Below are 15,164 nucleotides of genomic sequence, written 5' to 3' on the forward strand. Positions count from 1 at the left end.
CAGCTGTGCAGACCATGAAAGGCCACCCATCCAAGAAGTAGTGAAAATGAAGACAGTGAAGTAGAGGGCTGGCAGCTCTCAGTCAAATACGCTGTACTTTAGTTCAGGCGCTCGCAGATGACGGCTGAAAAAAATGAGGGGCCTCCAAGTGTTGTCCACAAACTGTTCCAGGACACCACCCACCACTGTGTTGGACATGTCAACCTTGAGGGCTGTGGGTACGTCCATGTGTGGGTGGACAAGCATCGTTGTGGCAGCCAGGCCCTCCTTGTTTTTTTTGGAAAGCAGCCTGCACTCATCAGTCCACTCAAGTTCTTTCTTGGAGTCTGATATTAGCGCGAAGAGGGCCACATGATGCTGGCAGCTGTGGGGATGAACATGTTGTAGAAATTCACCATGCCCACGAATTCTTGCAGACCCTTCAGAGTCATTGGTCATGCAAACTATCATATAGCCTTTACCTTGTCGGGTAATTCTGTGGCCCTAGAAGTCGATTTCCTCAAGGCTGAACTGGCACTTTTCCAGGTTGATGGTGAGGCCTGTCAGTTGAAAAGCTGGCGAAGATGTGAGATGTGCTCCTCACAAGTCTTGCTCACTACCAGGATATTGTCCAGGTAGATGAAAAGGAAAGGCAAGTCTCTGCCGACTGCTGGAAGATCTGGGCTGCATTTTTCAAGCCGAATGGCATGCAAATAAATTCAAAAAGGCCAAAAGGGGTGATGATAGTGGTCTTCTGGACATTGTCTGGGTGAACAGGGATCTGGTGGTATCCCCAGATCAGGTTGACCTTAGAGAAAGGCATGCAGTGTGGAGGTTTGCCACAAAATCTTGGATGTGGGGAATAGGGTAGCGATCTGGTATCATTGCATCATTGAGGCATCTGTAGTCGCTGCAGGGTCTCCACCTGCCATTGGACTTGGGCACCGTGGAGGGGAGAGGCCATGCGCTTAAACTCTTACTTGGCGAGGTTGAGTTTGTCGGGGGCCAGACATCGGGCTCAAGAATGAATTGGCAGGCTTGTGGTCGCAATGTGGCGCTGGACGCCATGCTTTGGCATGGCCACAGTGAACTGGGGGTGCAGAATTGAGAGATAGTTGGCCATGCAAAGTCTCCATGGAGGCAAGCCGGGTGGCCAGCTCGTTGGATGTGCCAAGGGGTACTGTCTGGAAGGTCTCCGAGTGGACCAGTTGTTTGCCCTGGAGGTCTACCAATAGACAGTATGCATGCAGGAAATCTGTGCCTAGAAGAGGCTTGTCCATAGATGCAAGTGTGAATGACCAATTGAAAGTGATCTCACTGAAACGCAGAGATGCGCCTCTTGCCAAAGTTTTAATGGCAGTGTTGATGGCTGTGTGCAGGATGGGGATGTGAGGTCTTAAGCAACGTAGAGGGAATGATCCTTATCTCTGCTCCCGTGTCCATGAGGAATCTGTGGCCCCAAATCCTGTCCCAGACATGGAGTAGGCTGTTTGGTCATCTAGCTGCCATGGCTATTAACAGCAGTTGGCCCTGTCATTTTCCTGAAATGGCTGGTGGCACCTGCATGCTCCTGCGCCCCACCATTTGGTAGAAACACCATTTTGGCTCAGAACTTTCAATTTGTGGGCTGGGCCAGGGGGGTGGGGGGTGGTTCTTGCTCATGTGTTGGACTGGCCTTGGACGGTGGCTTGGGCAGCAGCCTTGTAATGTAGTTTCCTGGTCTAGTGGGCTGATGATGTATTTTGTTGAATCTGAGGTAATTTCCTTGATTAGGAACTGGGCCTCCACTTGGTTGACTTGTTAGACTAGAAAATGGGCAACTTTAACGAAACAGCGCCTACAGCTGTAGGGTCCATTGTGCCAAGTCTTCAGAACGTGGAGACCTGTCGGGGTCACCAGTGTAGCATGTTGTGTGCAAGCACAGTGAAAGAACTGAGTCAGCAGGCTGTGACCTCATTAAGAACAACTGATTTAGTTTGAAGTTCGTGCTACAGTCTTTAAGGCTGATCTGAGCCTGCCCTTTGCATCCCGGAACTTGAGTCATGCTGATGTAAGTGCACACACAGAGTTCTGGTCTACACCAGAAGAGATGGACCTGCAACGCCATCTTTGCCGCGTGTGACAAGCAGGGCCAGTTCTCCGCTGCAATTATATGTGCTGCCACAAGATCATTAATTTTATTAATGTTTCTTTGAAGGATAAATATTAATCCAGGATTCCCCTGGTCTTTACAATAATGCTGTGGAACTTTTTGTGTCAGTCTAAGTGAGTAGACAGGATCATGGTTTAACTTTGTGCAGTGAACTGGGATTTACTGGAAGGGTGTTGTACTGATGGCTGGCTCCACCCCATCTGCTCACATATAGCCCTGGTTTCCTGCCTAAACCCAGGGCACTCCTGAAGACTTCTGAGAGGCCCTATCCATAGTTATAAGCTAATAAAAGTGTTTGTTCTCCCTCCAGTCATGAGAGCTTTTATTCGTGCCACACCTTGTTCAAATTATAGCCCTTTGGAATTCCCCCTTCTAGGGATTCTCAACCTTTGAGGTATGAGTTCTACTCAATGACGCAGAGGAACTGTGCCTTCTATATAAACAAAATTCCCACAATATCAGGCTGATCAGGTCCCCTCCAGATGGACTAATGTGATAAGCTTTAGACTCAATTTCCTGTTGTTCATAGAATTAATTACAGCAAGGTTGAAGAGCAGATGCCAGCAACAAGATTTATTTAAGATTCTTCATGGAATTACTAGCAAGGCTTTTTTTTGCACAGAGATTAACTGATTTTCTGGAATTTATTGCCAGAAGAGGTAGTAGGGACTATGTTTGAGGAGACCTTCAGATGATCAAGTGTATGTGCAAGGAATAGGAGGATAAAGGCCTCATCTGAGTGAATGGGGTTAGTGTAGATGGGCCAAAGGCCAGCATAGATGTGGTAGGCTGAAACATTTCTCTGCTGTGCAGCCTGGTAACTCTAAAGGTTCCTACCTTTGATTCTGCTGAGGTAGTTGATCATGGTCAGTCACACTTCAGACATGTGGACCAAATCAGTCCTCATGGTGGGGAAAGGCTGGGGAGAAAATGGGGTTTGATGAGGTGGAGGATGGGATGAATTGAGCCACCAGGGCTCCTTGAACTGCAGTCCTATTGTAAACACCTTGGTCATATCAAGATCAGAATGAGTATGTGTAATTTCCTGGATGGTAATGGAGAATGACCTTTAGGCATGAAATCAAGTCCCACTCTGGCTGAGTGTGAATTTGGTTTCAGTTAAACCAATAGGAAAGCATCTTGGAATTTAAGGAAGAAACTTATCAGTAATGGTAACCTTGTAACTATGAGAATGATGTCAGAGCCTCTGAGGTTCATCCATTTTGTTCGGAGAAGGAAGTCAGGTGCCGTATTTTTGTCTCCACATTTGTAGCAATATGGTCGATCCTTTTCAGCTGGGTCAGCAAATCACTCAGGGCAAAGACAAACAGGTGGGGGAGTGGGACATGGAGGAGAGGAGAGCAGAGAGGAAGGGGCAATGGGAGGAGCATAGGCTACAGATAAGAGATCATAGGTGGATATAGGTGGTAGGGTTAAAGAGAGAAATGCTGAGAAGTGATAGTGGCAGGGCAGCAGTCTGGTGGAAGGGAAGAGTTGACTTCAGCTATTTTTTCTCCCATCCTCTCACCTGTATCCACCTATGACCACTTACCTGTTAGCCTGTATTCCTCCTTCTGCCCCTTCTTCCTTCCTCTCCTCTTCTCCACCCTCTCCCCACAGTTTTATTCAGGCACCTGCCTGTTTATTGCTCATCCTATGATGAAGGGTCAAGCCATGAAATGTGAGCCACTCTTTACTTCCTATGGATGCAGTGTGACCTGCTGAGCGTCTTCAGCACATGTATGAATTGTACTCAAAGTCAGAGTCTGCAAACTTTCTTGTTTAATGCCCTTTATGTGATTTGTCCAACAATGGAAGATGAGGAATCGATCTAGCCATGTTATTCAGCCCCTGTCCAATTCATTGTATTTCTGCAATGACTTCCTGTTGTGTGTGGAGGAAATGTGGCCTGCCTGTCTGGAATGTGAGTATTGCGGGCGGTCACATGCCTCCTCCCCATCTGGAATATATTTGGAAATCCCATCACCTATTAGTCAAGGTTGGAAACCGCCCCCTAATTAGTGCACACCTTGTCATTGGCTAATTCAAATCACTCAGCATCACTATTGGCTAGATACACAGATTAGCCCTGTATTTCACAGCAGCACAGAGCACATTCCACTCTCTCTGCCTCTTGGTGATACCTTACACTGCTACTGTGGACATTGCTTGGAAGGGTCACGGGTAAAGTGAGCCATAGTATTGGTATAGATTGATACTTGCAGCAGAGCTGCACCTCCTGATGATCAGGGTCCAGGACTATGTGTACACCCCTTTGTGTACCATTTGTACCACAGTTGCCTCCTGATGATCAGGGGTCCAGGAGGGTGTGTATTACCCCCACTTATAGTATGCAAATGTCAGCACTGGCTGAGCAAATTAGAAATTGTGTACTGTTTAATGTTTTCCTATGTTCTTTTATAAATTGTGCACATTTGTGTTTTATTCCCATTATGATTTTCCCACGTTCTTCTATAAATTGTTGTGTGTTAATAAAAGGTATGTGTGATTGCAAACCCTTGTGTGCAGACTCATCTCTCTGTGAACCCATCATATACAACAATACAGCACAGAAACAGGCCCCTTTGGCCATTCTAGTCTGTGCCAAACTATTATTCTGCCTCGTCTCACTGGCCTGCACCCAGTCCATATCCCTCCCATCCATGTACCTCTCCAAATTCTTCTTCAATGTTAAAATTGAGCCCACATTCACCTCTTCAGCTGGAAGCTCGTTCCATACTCCCACCACTATCTGTGTGAAGAAGTTCCCTTTCCTACCAAACACCCACAGTTCCTTAGTCTTCAAGTATATTCCATTGCCGATATCTGCCATCAACTACTGGATATGGATAAGGGAGGTTGGCATAACTCAATGGTTGAAGAAGGAATCCACCCCTGAGTGGAATGAAGAGAAATATTTAAAGTATTCAGAAAAATGTTCACTTACCAAACACAGTGACATATTCGAATGTAAGAGACACACACAAATTGCAGTTCAGGAATGCAACTAGCTTTCTAAATATCTTTAATATTGTATTTGCAAAATATTGAAGAAGATTTTGATCATGGTTGTAAATACAAAGATATCGAAAAAATATAATGTTTCTATCTACTAGATAACATATTGAGATTACAATTGGGAACTTTTCGAGTAAATATTTGCTCTGTATCACTGGAGTTGGCCATATTTGTATAATATGCATGAGAATCTTTTGGATAAGAGACAAGGTGGTGGTTGTGAATATTATTTATGATTTGAAGGGAATTCCTTACAGCAAGATACTGTTGAGAACCATAATGAAATTGTTCTGTTCAGAGGATGTCATGAAACCTTTAATTAAAAAAAATTAAATGTAGACATATAGCATGGTAACAGGCCCTTTCAACCCACGAGACGTGCCGTCCAATTACACTCAATTAACCTCCAACCCTGATAAGTTTTGAAGAGTGGGAGTACCTCCAGGTACTCCAAAACTCCTGCACACAGCAAGGGCATACAAATTCCTAATGATTTGAACCCTGAACGTTGTAACAGCATTGTGCCAACTGTTAAGTTGGATTTCCTTGTGATGCTAAGAGAATTAGGCATTACAATTGAATTTATGGGCACAGGTACAATAGGTTCAACGGACTCTGAAACAAAAAACAGAAATGCTGGAAGAACTGAACCAGTCAAGCAGCAAAGGACCGGAAGCATTAACTGCTCTCTCTGAAACAAGAAAGTCTGTAGATGCTGTGGCCAAATGCAATACGCAGAAGTGCTGGAGAAACTCAGCAGGTCACACAGCATCAATGTTACCAATGTTTCAGGACTGGGCCTGAAGCAAAAACATACAGGCTCCTAAATGAAAAACTTGCAAGTGAGGGGGGGGGGGAGGGGAGTGGTAGAGAAGGAGAGAAGAGGAAAGAAGAGGAGGAAGGAGCAGGGGGAGGAGCACAGGCAAATAGGTAAGTGGTCATGGGTGGTTACAGGTGGGATTAGGCTTAGGTGATGAGGGGGTGGGCAAGAGTGCTGAGGGTAGTTCTCTGAATGGAGAGGGAAAGGGGTGGGAAGCTGGAGAAAAGGAGACAGAGGAATAGGGAAAGAGAGAGTCTCAGGGGAGAAGGGTTAACAAAAGTTGGAGAAGTCAGTTAATGCCATCTAGTTGGACAGTGCATAGATGGAATATAAACTGTTAGCTTTCTCTTCCCCACTGATACTGCTTGACTGGATGATTTCTTTCAAGCATTTCAGATTCAGATTCCAGTATCTGCAGATTTATTTGTTTATCATTTGTGTTGAAAGGTCTCGTAGAGTGCAGGAAGTTTATGGTATGGTATTTTGAGACTGGCTATTTCAGAACCACACCAGCCACTAACCCCGATGGACAAAACATTCTAACCTTGATTGCCTTAGTGCTGAAGCCTTTTCTGGGTCATTATCCTGTTACATAACATGGGATGCATGCGAGACAGGATAGAGACTAGAAAATTCGGAATATAAAGATTATTGATTATGTGCTGTGTATTGTGTGTGTAGGTATGTGTACCATGGTCCAGAGAAACACTGCTTTGTCTGGTTGTATATGCAAAGTAAGATGATAATAAGCAATCTTGAAACATGAAAGAATCGGCAATCCAGTTTCCATTGTGCATGATAGGGTGTTATATGAGTTGACAATTTATTGCAATTATACAGAAGTATAATGCACAGTTGCACCAAAATTCTTACTGGCTAGAGCCACATAGGTACCCTCATCCTAACCTTAACATCACTCAGTTGGTCCATTAGATTGTCAAAGTGGTCGCCTATTCATCCATCATGGTCGTGTTCTGTTTAATACTCCCTGTCAAGGTGTATATGGTAGTATTGAAGACATAACTCAGAGAGGTTTTCCTTAATTTCAAGGTGCAAGAAAGGGAGCAGGGGACAGCTGTAGACCTGCAATTAACTTCCATAATTTACCTAGTTGTTGAAAACCACAATAAATTGTTTGTTTACAGAAGAACTCCGTAATTTACAGCTGAGGCAGAATCATCATGGTTTTGTGGAGTTGCACGTTTTTCACAAGATGGATCTTTGGTAAAGATGATAAGAGATTTTCTGGGAAATAGCAGAATTATGCAAAGAAACTGTACAAAACATTAGTTGGTTCACACCTCGGGTTGGCAACAACTTTGGACCCCAACCCCAAAGGAAGGATGGATTGAACTTGGGGACTGACATTTAGATGTTCTAGAATGATACCTGGACCCTCAACGATTGATTTTGGGGCACGATAACACAGCTTTGCTTGAATTCTCAGGTATTTTGTGTTTCAGTGAAAGTTTTCAAGATATACTGAAGAAATTATAGGATGGATGGAGAGAAACAATTTCTGCTGGTCAAGGACAGTGGGACTGGGGAGGAAGAACTACAAACTGGAGCCATCCCTCTCAGGAGTGAAGTCAAGAGTTACACACAGTCAGAGGTTGGGAGGAGTATGGAACTTCTTTGGTTGTAAATCCACTGGGAATCAGAATGTTGATTCAGTCATGAGGCTAGATTGAGAAACTGCTTGTCTGCTCTGAGCGAGCCAGAGAATTGAAGGAGCTTTCGAGAGCAATCGGTGTCTCCAGGTTGCGGCGCCTAAAGCTGTTGTTCTTGACTGCTTTCAGGATGTAGCCTTTGAATGATGCTCCCATGAAGGCATAGAGGATTGGGTTGAGGCAGCTGTGAAACAATGCAAAACTCTCGGTGATCTGTGTGGCCACATCGATCCTTTTGCTGATCTCGCAATCCTTGATGAGCATATGGATCACATCCAGCAAGCAACAGAACTTGATAATGTTATATGGCAGCTGTGTCAGGAAAAAGAGGCCGACGACTGCCAGGAGCACCCTGAGTGCCCTGTGTTTCCTTCTGTCTGGACCATTGTACACGATCTTGGCTACGGCAGAATAGCAGTAGATCATGACTAGTGATGGGATTGCAAATGCCAGGAGGATGTCAAACACCTGGACCGTTGCCTTCACCGTCTTGGCGGCCTGTTCAGGGAAAAGGAGTTTGCATTGTTTCCTGTTATCAAACTCCGTCACTGAAGAGAAAATGAAATCAGGGATGCTGATAACCATGGCTACCAGCCAAACACACAGGCAGATGATCTTATCCTTCTTCCCCACCTTGGGTGGTCTTATAGCCTTGGAGATGGCAAGGTAGCGGTCCACACTGATACAGGCCAAGAACAGCATGCTGGCACAGAAATTCATTTCAAACAGTACTGAGCAGATTTTGCATATGACGATTCCAAAGATCCATCCATGTACAGCATGGGCCATCCAGAATGGAAGAGTGACAAGCAGTAGCAAATCAGCAATGGCCACTTGCATGATGTACAAGTCTGTTTTGGATCTGATCCGCTTGAACTTGGCGTAAATGGCTACCACAGTATAATTCCCAGCCAGCCCAATTACCAGTGTCACTCCATAGAACAGAGGGAGGAAATATTTTGCGAATCGTCTGACGTCATCTTTCTCACATAGGTGATTAAATTCATGATAGTCAATACTGTAGTTTCTGCCCTCATTGTAAGATCCATTTTCATAGTAGCCTGGCTCATAATCATAAACTTCATCTGCCATGGAACCTTTAAGGAACAAGAGAAAAATGGTTATTCAGATAACAAATGACAGGATTGTAATGGAGGATTTAAACCATGTTTTTTGCCCCTGCAAGACTGAGAATCATTAACCTGCTTGAGACTCAGCAGACATAAGCTAAATTCCACCATGGGGCCCAGAGATGCAGTTCTCTGACAAAAAGACATCTGTGCACCAAGAACATTTAATCTTCCTGCTTGTTAGCCGGTTGCTGTTTGAGATTGATGGGGTTTTGTTGGTCACAGACTGTCAAGCGAGACCTCGCAGCTAAGTATTCGAAGTGATAATCTAGAAAGTTGTGGTATTTGATAGAAGCCTAGGCTGCTCGGTTATCTTTTTTTTGTGCTGGGAATAGGTGCTTGGGTAAGCAGTTTTTGGGTAATATAAGCCATGGTCCCGCTGCTGAAGTTTCAGACTCCCTGAGGGATGGCAACATCTCTCAGCAAGAAGAAGAACTTCTAGAGTCCAACCAACGTCCCGGTCGGGGGAGGTGGAGAAGCTGCTACCGGTGCTCCGGCAACCTACTACAAGTGTGCGGTCGTTGCCTCGCTTCGGCAGTTGGGACCAGTCAAGGCGTTGATAAGTATAATTGGGAAGGGCTCGCATATTGTAGTTTGAAATCAGCTTACGATTTTGTAATAAAGATTTGTATAAACTGAAGTGCTCTCGGTGTGTGCCTCTGTTTTCTTTCGGTAGCTCAAACATTGTGACCAATCTAAAACAAACAAAGTGAGAGGTACAAGTTTACCCAGGACAAGGATGAATACACATTATTTGCACTGCTCAGAGAATTTTCTCACCAACCTAACACAAGCAAACTGCAATCATTCTTGTTCTGAAGTCCAAGGCATTGCAATATCTCGTGATTAATTACCTATTTGTGCTGGAAGAAAGATGTTAGCCAGAGCACCTCTTTTTCCATGCAATTAGGTTCTTTTCCACCACCATCTAGGATGGTGCTTCAGTTTATCATGTCACATTCCAAAGCTGTCTCCCTGGACAATGCAACACTCAATCAAATTAATACTGTAAATGGATGGCTAAATTGTTATTTGATTTTCATTATCAAAATATTAACCAACCGAGATTCTAATTTTTTGCAACTTACAAAGATCATCAGTGCAAAAAAAAGCATTAGCAGTGTCGCCTGTGTAGATCCAAGAGAGTGGGGAGTGGAGATACAGTTTTTCTCCGCAGGGTCCTACTGCCCGGTTATGATGCTGAAGGCCCTAGACAGATTTAAGCAGCCTGTTAAAGGGGCTGGCATTTTTTTTTCCCAACATCTTTGAAACCAAGGAGGTCCATGCCGAAGATGGCAGACATTGAGTGGTTGCAGACCCTGGGGGAGTAGCAGACTGGAGTGGAGCAGCAATGAGTCCGAAGGACTCACACCAGTCCTTGGGCTGCTGAAGACTGGCTTGTGGGAACCAGGTATCAGGACTAGCATCTGTTGGGGGCCAATGGTGAGCATGGCACCCGAAGGGCCTCAGGAATTGACAGCTTCTTGGTCGTATCCAACAGCTCAGGTTCACTGTGCAGCTGCAGAAACTGTGGGAGTGCAGAAGGTGACTTTCTTTTGCTTTATTTCTCTGATTCATGGGGGCATTAGCTGGTGGTGCTCTTTGCATACTTTTATGGAAAGACCAGCAATAGAAATTCACCGAAACAAATGGTTACTCAAACAAAAGTTGCTTTTCATTTTCTTTAAACACAAAAACAGGATCAAATTTTAATTTATATTAACTTAACCTAATTTAACCCCCTTCTAATTCTAAGCAAATGTGTATATATTCAGGAAAGTTCTTTGCTTTAATAGTCCAGTCATTCACTTCTCACTTCAACACTGTGTTGAGGTCCCACGGATTAATGCCTATCTGGATTTCTTGCTGTCCTTCTTGTTGGTGGCTACCATGGAGGACACCTATTCGCTCGGTTATGAAACTGGAGTAATTAGACCCAACTCCTGCATTCTGTCCAGTTCGGCCTTGACTTTGTCCTTCATGGCCACAGGTACGCGATGTGCTGGATGAACCACAGGTCTTACTTCCAGGTCAAGCCTCATGGAATACGTTACTGGCTCATTCAAAAAGAAATCACTGTATTCCGAGAAAGTTTTCTGCAACAAATCGTCTTCGGAGTGGCCAACTTATGGTGAATGTTTCTACTAAATGTAACCAGTCCCATGACAATACGTGCATTTAGGCCAAACAGAGGCAGAACATCCTCATGGACAATGAAGAACATCTGTAAATGTAGCTGTCCGCAGCTTCACCATGCCAATGGTTTTGATTGTGCTGTCCCCCTATGCCACTAGATTTGTTGATGCATGGCTTGATCTGTTCCCATTTTCTTAGTCGACTTAATGTCTTCTCTGACATGACGTTGCACTTGGCTCCTGTGTCCACTTTCATTTCTGATGCCTTGCCATTGACATTTATGGTCATGAAAGCTTTGTTTCCCCTATCCGTGTCTCTGTTGAATCCACTGTCATCTGCAATGTCAGCCCATCGATGAAAAATGTTTTTTATATAGATAAGGTGGAGAGGGTGCAGAGAAGATTTACAAGAATGTTGCCTGGCTTACAGCATCTGGATTACAGGGAGAGATTAAGGAGACTGGGACTTTATTCATTGGAACGTAGACAACTGAGAGGGGACTTCATGGAGGTATTTAAAATTATGAAAGGAATAAATAGACTAAACATAAACAGACTCTTTCCCCTGAAGGCAGGGAAGATTGGAACAAGAGGCCATGAGTTAAGAGTAAGAGGGCAAAACTTTAGGAGAAATATTAGATGCTTCTTCACTCAGAGAGTGGTGGTAAAATGGAATGATCATCTGAATGAGATAATTGCGGCAGGGTCCCTTCTGTCATTTAAGAGAAGCTTGGATGTGTACATGGAAGTGAGGGGGTTGGAGGGATATTGGCGGAGAGTTGGAGGATTGAGCTCATGGATTTCTTCAAGTGAACCAGTGCGAACTCAAAAGGCCGACATGGCCTGTTTCTGCTCTGTAAATGGTTATATGGTTATATGTGTTGCTTTCATCTTGTTCAGGCTCTAGTTGGTCAATCATCCTTCTAGGTCTTGGCCTTGTATTGATCTGCTGTCTGGATCTGTAGCATCTTTTGAAATGGTTCCACTTTCTGCAGACTCGACACTGCTGGCCGAAAGCTGGATACATTTCCTTTTTTGGTGTATGGTCACCTCCGCAGTAGTTGTACTTTGTAATGGACGATGGTGTGGTTTGGTCTGGCTGGTTCTTTTCCTGGACTCCAGCCATTGTTTCTTTGCAGATCTCACCTGGACTGCATCAATGCTTGTGGTAGGCTGCTGTGGAGTGGCGAACTTCTTATGCTTCTCCTCAGTTATTTCATAAATCAGACAGGTAGAGATGGCCTTTGCTACCGTTAAGTCTCTGTCGCGCAGAAGCACCTTCCTCATGCTGTCATTATAAATGCCACAGGCCACCCTGTCTCTGATTAATTCCTCTCAGAGTGTTCCAAAGTTGCAGGTCTTTGCTTTTATCTTTAATTTGCCAGGTTTTTGATCTCTTGTATTAAATTTGTGCCTTTCCATTGTGATATTAGTCTGTGGATTGCACATTTCTCTACATTTTTTTTTCAAGCATTCAGGGTCCTCTCTTGATTCTGCCAGACTGAGAATCAGCTCCCCTTTACGCACTTCACTTGCATTTACAAATGATCTCTCCTTCACTATGGCTTCTGGACCTGCCAAATTTAATATCCTCTGGTGTGAGCAGATTCGTTACCATGCACCGTGGCGATAAATAAATTATACTCTTGTTGAAAAATATGCCAGTTCTCAGCAATATTACCCTTGAAGATGAGTGGGTTGAGTTGTCTGAATCCATTCACCATGGCGACAGCTGCAATGTGGTGCTGGTTCCTCAGTTGCAAGTCGACCAGGAAGCCTCAAGTTGGGACACTCGCCATCCCACTTCTGAAACCATGTTTGCCGATGTGGTAGTAATGACACGACTCGAGAGGAGAGGTTAAAACAATAACTTTTACTACTATTTACAGGTAAGTGGGAGCTCTGTACATGGTAGCTGTACCACACCTAGCCTCTGATGACCTCCAACCTGCCAATCTGGAGCTCACACATGCGCAGACCGCTACCATGAGTACGATGGCTGCAACACAATTGCAGTGGGTGCTGAGTGACTGGTCTACATCATGCATATATGTGCAATGCACATATGCACCAAACTTGCTACAACTGAACATGCACGTTGTTAAAAATACAATTACAATAGTAAACATATTAAAAAGAGACAATAAATACAAAAGATACTGTAGACAGATTATAAATGTCCACAGTTATCCTTGTGCAAAAACAGTTTTTCCAATATTGCAGACTGTCCTTTTGGACATAGGTTTAGATAAATCAGGTTCTGTGAGTATTCACATCTTCACTGTCCATATTTGGCTAGGAAACTTTAGAGATGACACCAAAGAAGTGAAAACTATTAGACAACAAGGATCTAGTAAGAATGAGAAATTGAAGGAAATAAGTATTCATGAAAATATTTGCTTGAGGCAAAAATGATGGGTTTTAACAATCTCTCCTTTGACACTTTCATTTCATCTGTACATTGTATATGAACATAAATTCTTCATTTATTCATTCATTCCCAAGAACTAACAATCTACATCCTGGAGGTTTGAAAAAGGTGGCTCCAGAGATTCTGAAATTGCTCAATTAGATTGAAGGTTGGCAAATATAACATCATTCTGTAAGAAAGAAGGGAAACGGAAAACAAGGAGTCACCTGCCTGTAAGCTCAATGTCAGTGGTAAATGCTGCGATCTGTAATAACCATATAACCATATACAGCACAGAACAGGCCAGTTTGGCCCTACTAGTCCATGCTGGAACAAATCCCCACCCTCCTAGTCCCACTGACCAGCACCTGGTCCATACCCCTCCAATCCTCTCCCCTCCATGTAATTATCCAGTCTTTCCTTAAATGTAAATAATGTCCCTACTTCAACCACCTCCGCCGGAAGCTTATTCCACATCCCAACCACCCTTTGCGTGAAGAAATTTCCCCTCATGTTCCCCTTATAATTTTCCCCCTTCAATCTCAAACCATGGCCTCTGGTTTGAATATTCCCCCACTCTTAATTGAAAAAGCCTATCCACGTTGACTCTCTTTGTCCCTTTTAAAATCTTGAACACCTCCATCAAATCCCCCCTCAATCTTCTATGCTCCAGAGAAAAAAGGATGAAAGGATTTAAGAGAGCAATTGAAAATAGAATAATATAATACAAAGAGAGGCAGCAAAGAAATTGGGTGAGAAAGAGTCAAAGAGTCAAGGAAATTATTATCTTGGTTACTGATCCTGGGAAACTGCTCACCCACCAAATTGGCCATAATCACACCAAAAATAAACAACCATGATCATTTTGAACTCCTTGTCAGGCCCAAAAGGATGCTTTAAAATATACAGTACCTTTCTAAATAATACACCACAAAACTGATTTTTGTACCTAAATCCAACAACAAAAAAATAGTTTTGTGCAATTCTTTTACAAGTTATTTTCAGTAGATTCAAACTGGTTTAATTCCATGCAAGTGGAATTAAATTATATATACAGGTACTACATGTATTTGAAATGGGCTTGCAATAAGTGAATATTTTGTGGTTTTAAATTTATAAAAAACATTTAAAAAATAAAAGAATCTTGGAGAAATTAATAGGATGAAACCTGATAAATCCATGAGACATGATTTTAAAAGAGAAAACACACTGCTGTTCTCTTCCAAAATGACATGGATTCTAGAATAACTATATGGCTACATTCAGTGCCACGAGTTACCACATTGAAATTTAGTGCCATGAGTTGGTCAACTTATGTTTACTGTTTGGCCTGCATTTCGTATTGTGAGTTGCTTAGAGGGTGCTTAATGATGAGAGTTACACAGTATGTGGCATGTGCTTAGTGTCACGAATTACATGCCTTGAGTTTAGTGTCATGAGTTGCACACCTTACATTTAGTCCCATGCATTACATGGCTTGCGTTTAATATTGAGTTACTCAGCTTGTGTTTGGTGTTACTCAGCTTGGAAATCTTTCTTCGCTATCCACTGCACCCCCAATTAGAGTCATCTGCAAACTTGCTGATTCAATTCATCACATTATTATCTAAATCATTGATATAGATGACAAACAACAATGGTCCCATTACTGATCCCTGAGGCACAGCACTAGTCAGAGAGGCAATCACTCTGACAAACCAATGTCTAAAAGTGGACAAAGTCCAGGGCCAGATGAGATGTATCCAAGGCTGCAATGCTCCCATCCCAAGAGGTGTCAGACAACAATAAATGTAACTCTTTTCCAGAGGACAGCAGGGATAAGTCAGTAGTTAGGAAATTTTCATTTTAAA

General features: G+C 43.4%; 1 protein-coding gene across 4 annotated transcripts in view; it reads right to left on the minus strand.

Annotated features, from left to right (window-relative positions):
* Nucleotides 1-15,164, minus strand: part of LOC138751357 (atypical chemokine receptor 4-like) — a 71,288-nt gene that overhangs the window by 13,704 nt on the left and 42,420 nt on the right. For 3 of the 4 annotated variants that reach the window (XM_069913535.1, XM_069913536.1, XM_069913534.1), the window contains exon 2: nt 6,127-8,736. The exons of the other annotated variant lie outside the window; for it this stretch is intronic. In XM_069913535.1, coding sequence (XP_069769636.1) covers nt 7,652-8,731 — 1,080 coding nt within the window. In that variant the 5' untranslated portion in view covers nt 8,732-8,736 and the 3' untranslated portion in view covers nt 6,127-7,651. Of the gene's footprint in view, nt 1-6,126; nt 8,737-15,164 lie in introns of those variants that run through there. 4 annotated transcript variants of the gene reach the window in all.

The sequence above is a fragment of the Narcine bancroftii genome, chromosome 1 (genome assembly GCF_036971445.1).
Source record: "Narcine bancroftii isolate sNarBan1 chromosome 1, sNarBan1.hap1, whole genome shotgun sequence".
NCBI classification, from domain to species: domain Eukaryota; kingdom Metazoa; phylum Chordata; class Chondrichthyes; order Torpediniformes; family Narcinidae; genus Narcine; species Narcine bancroftii.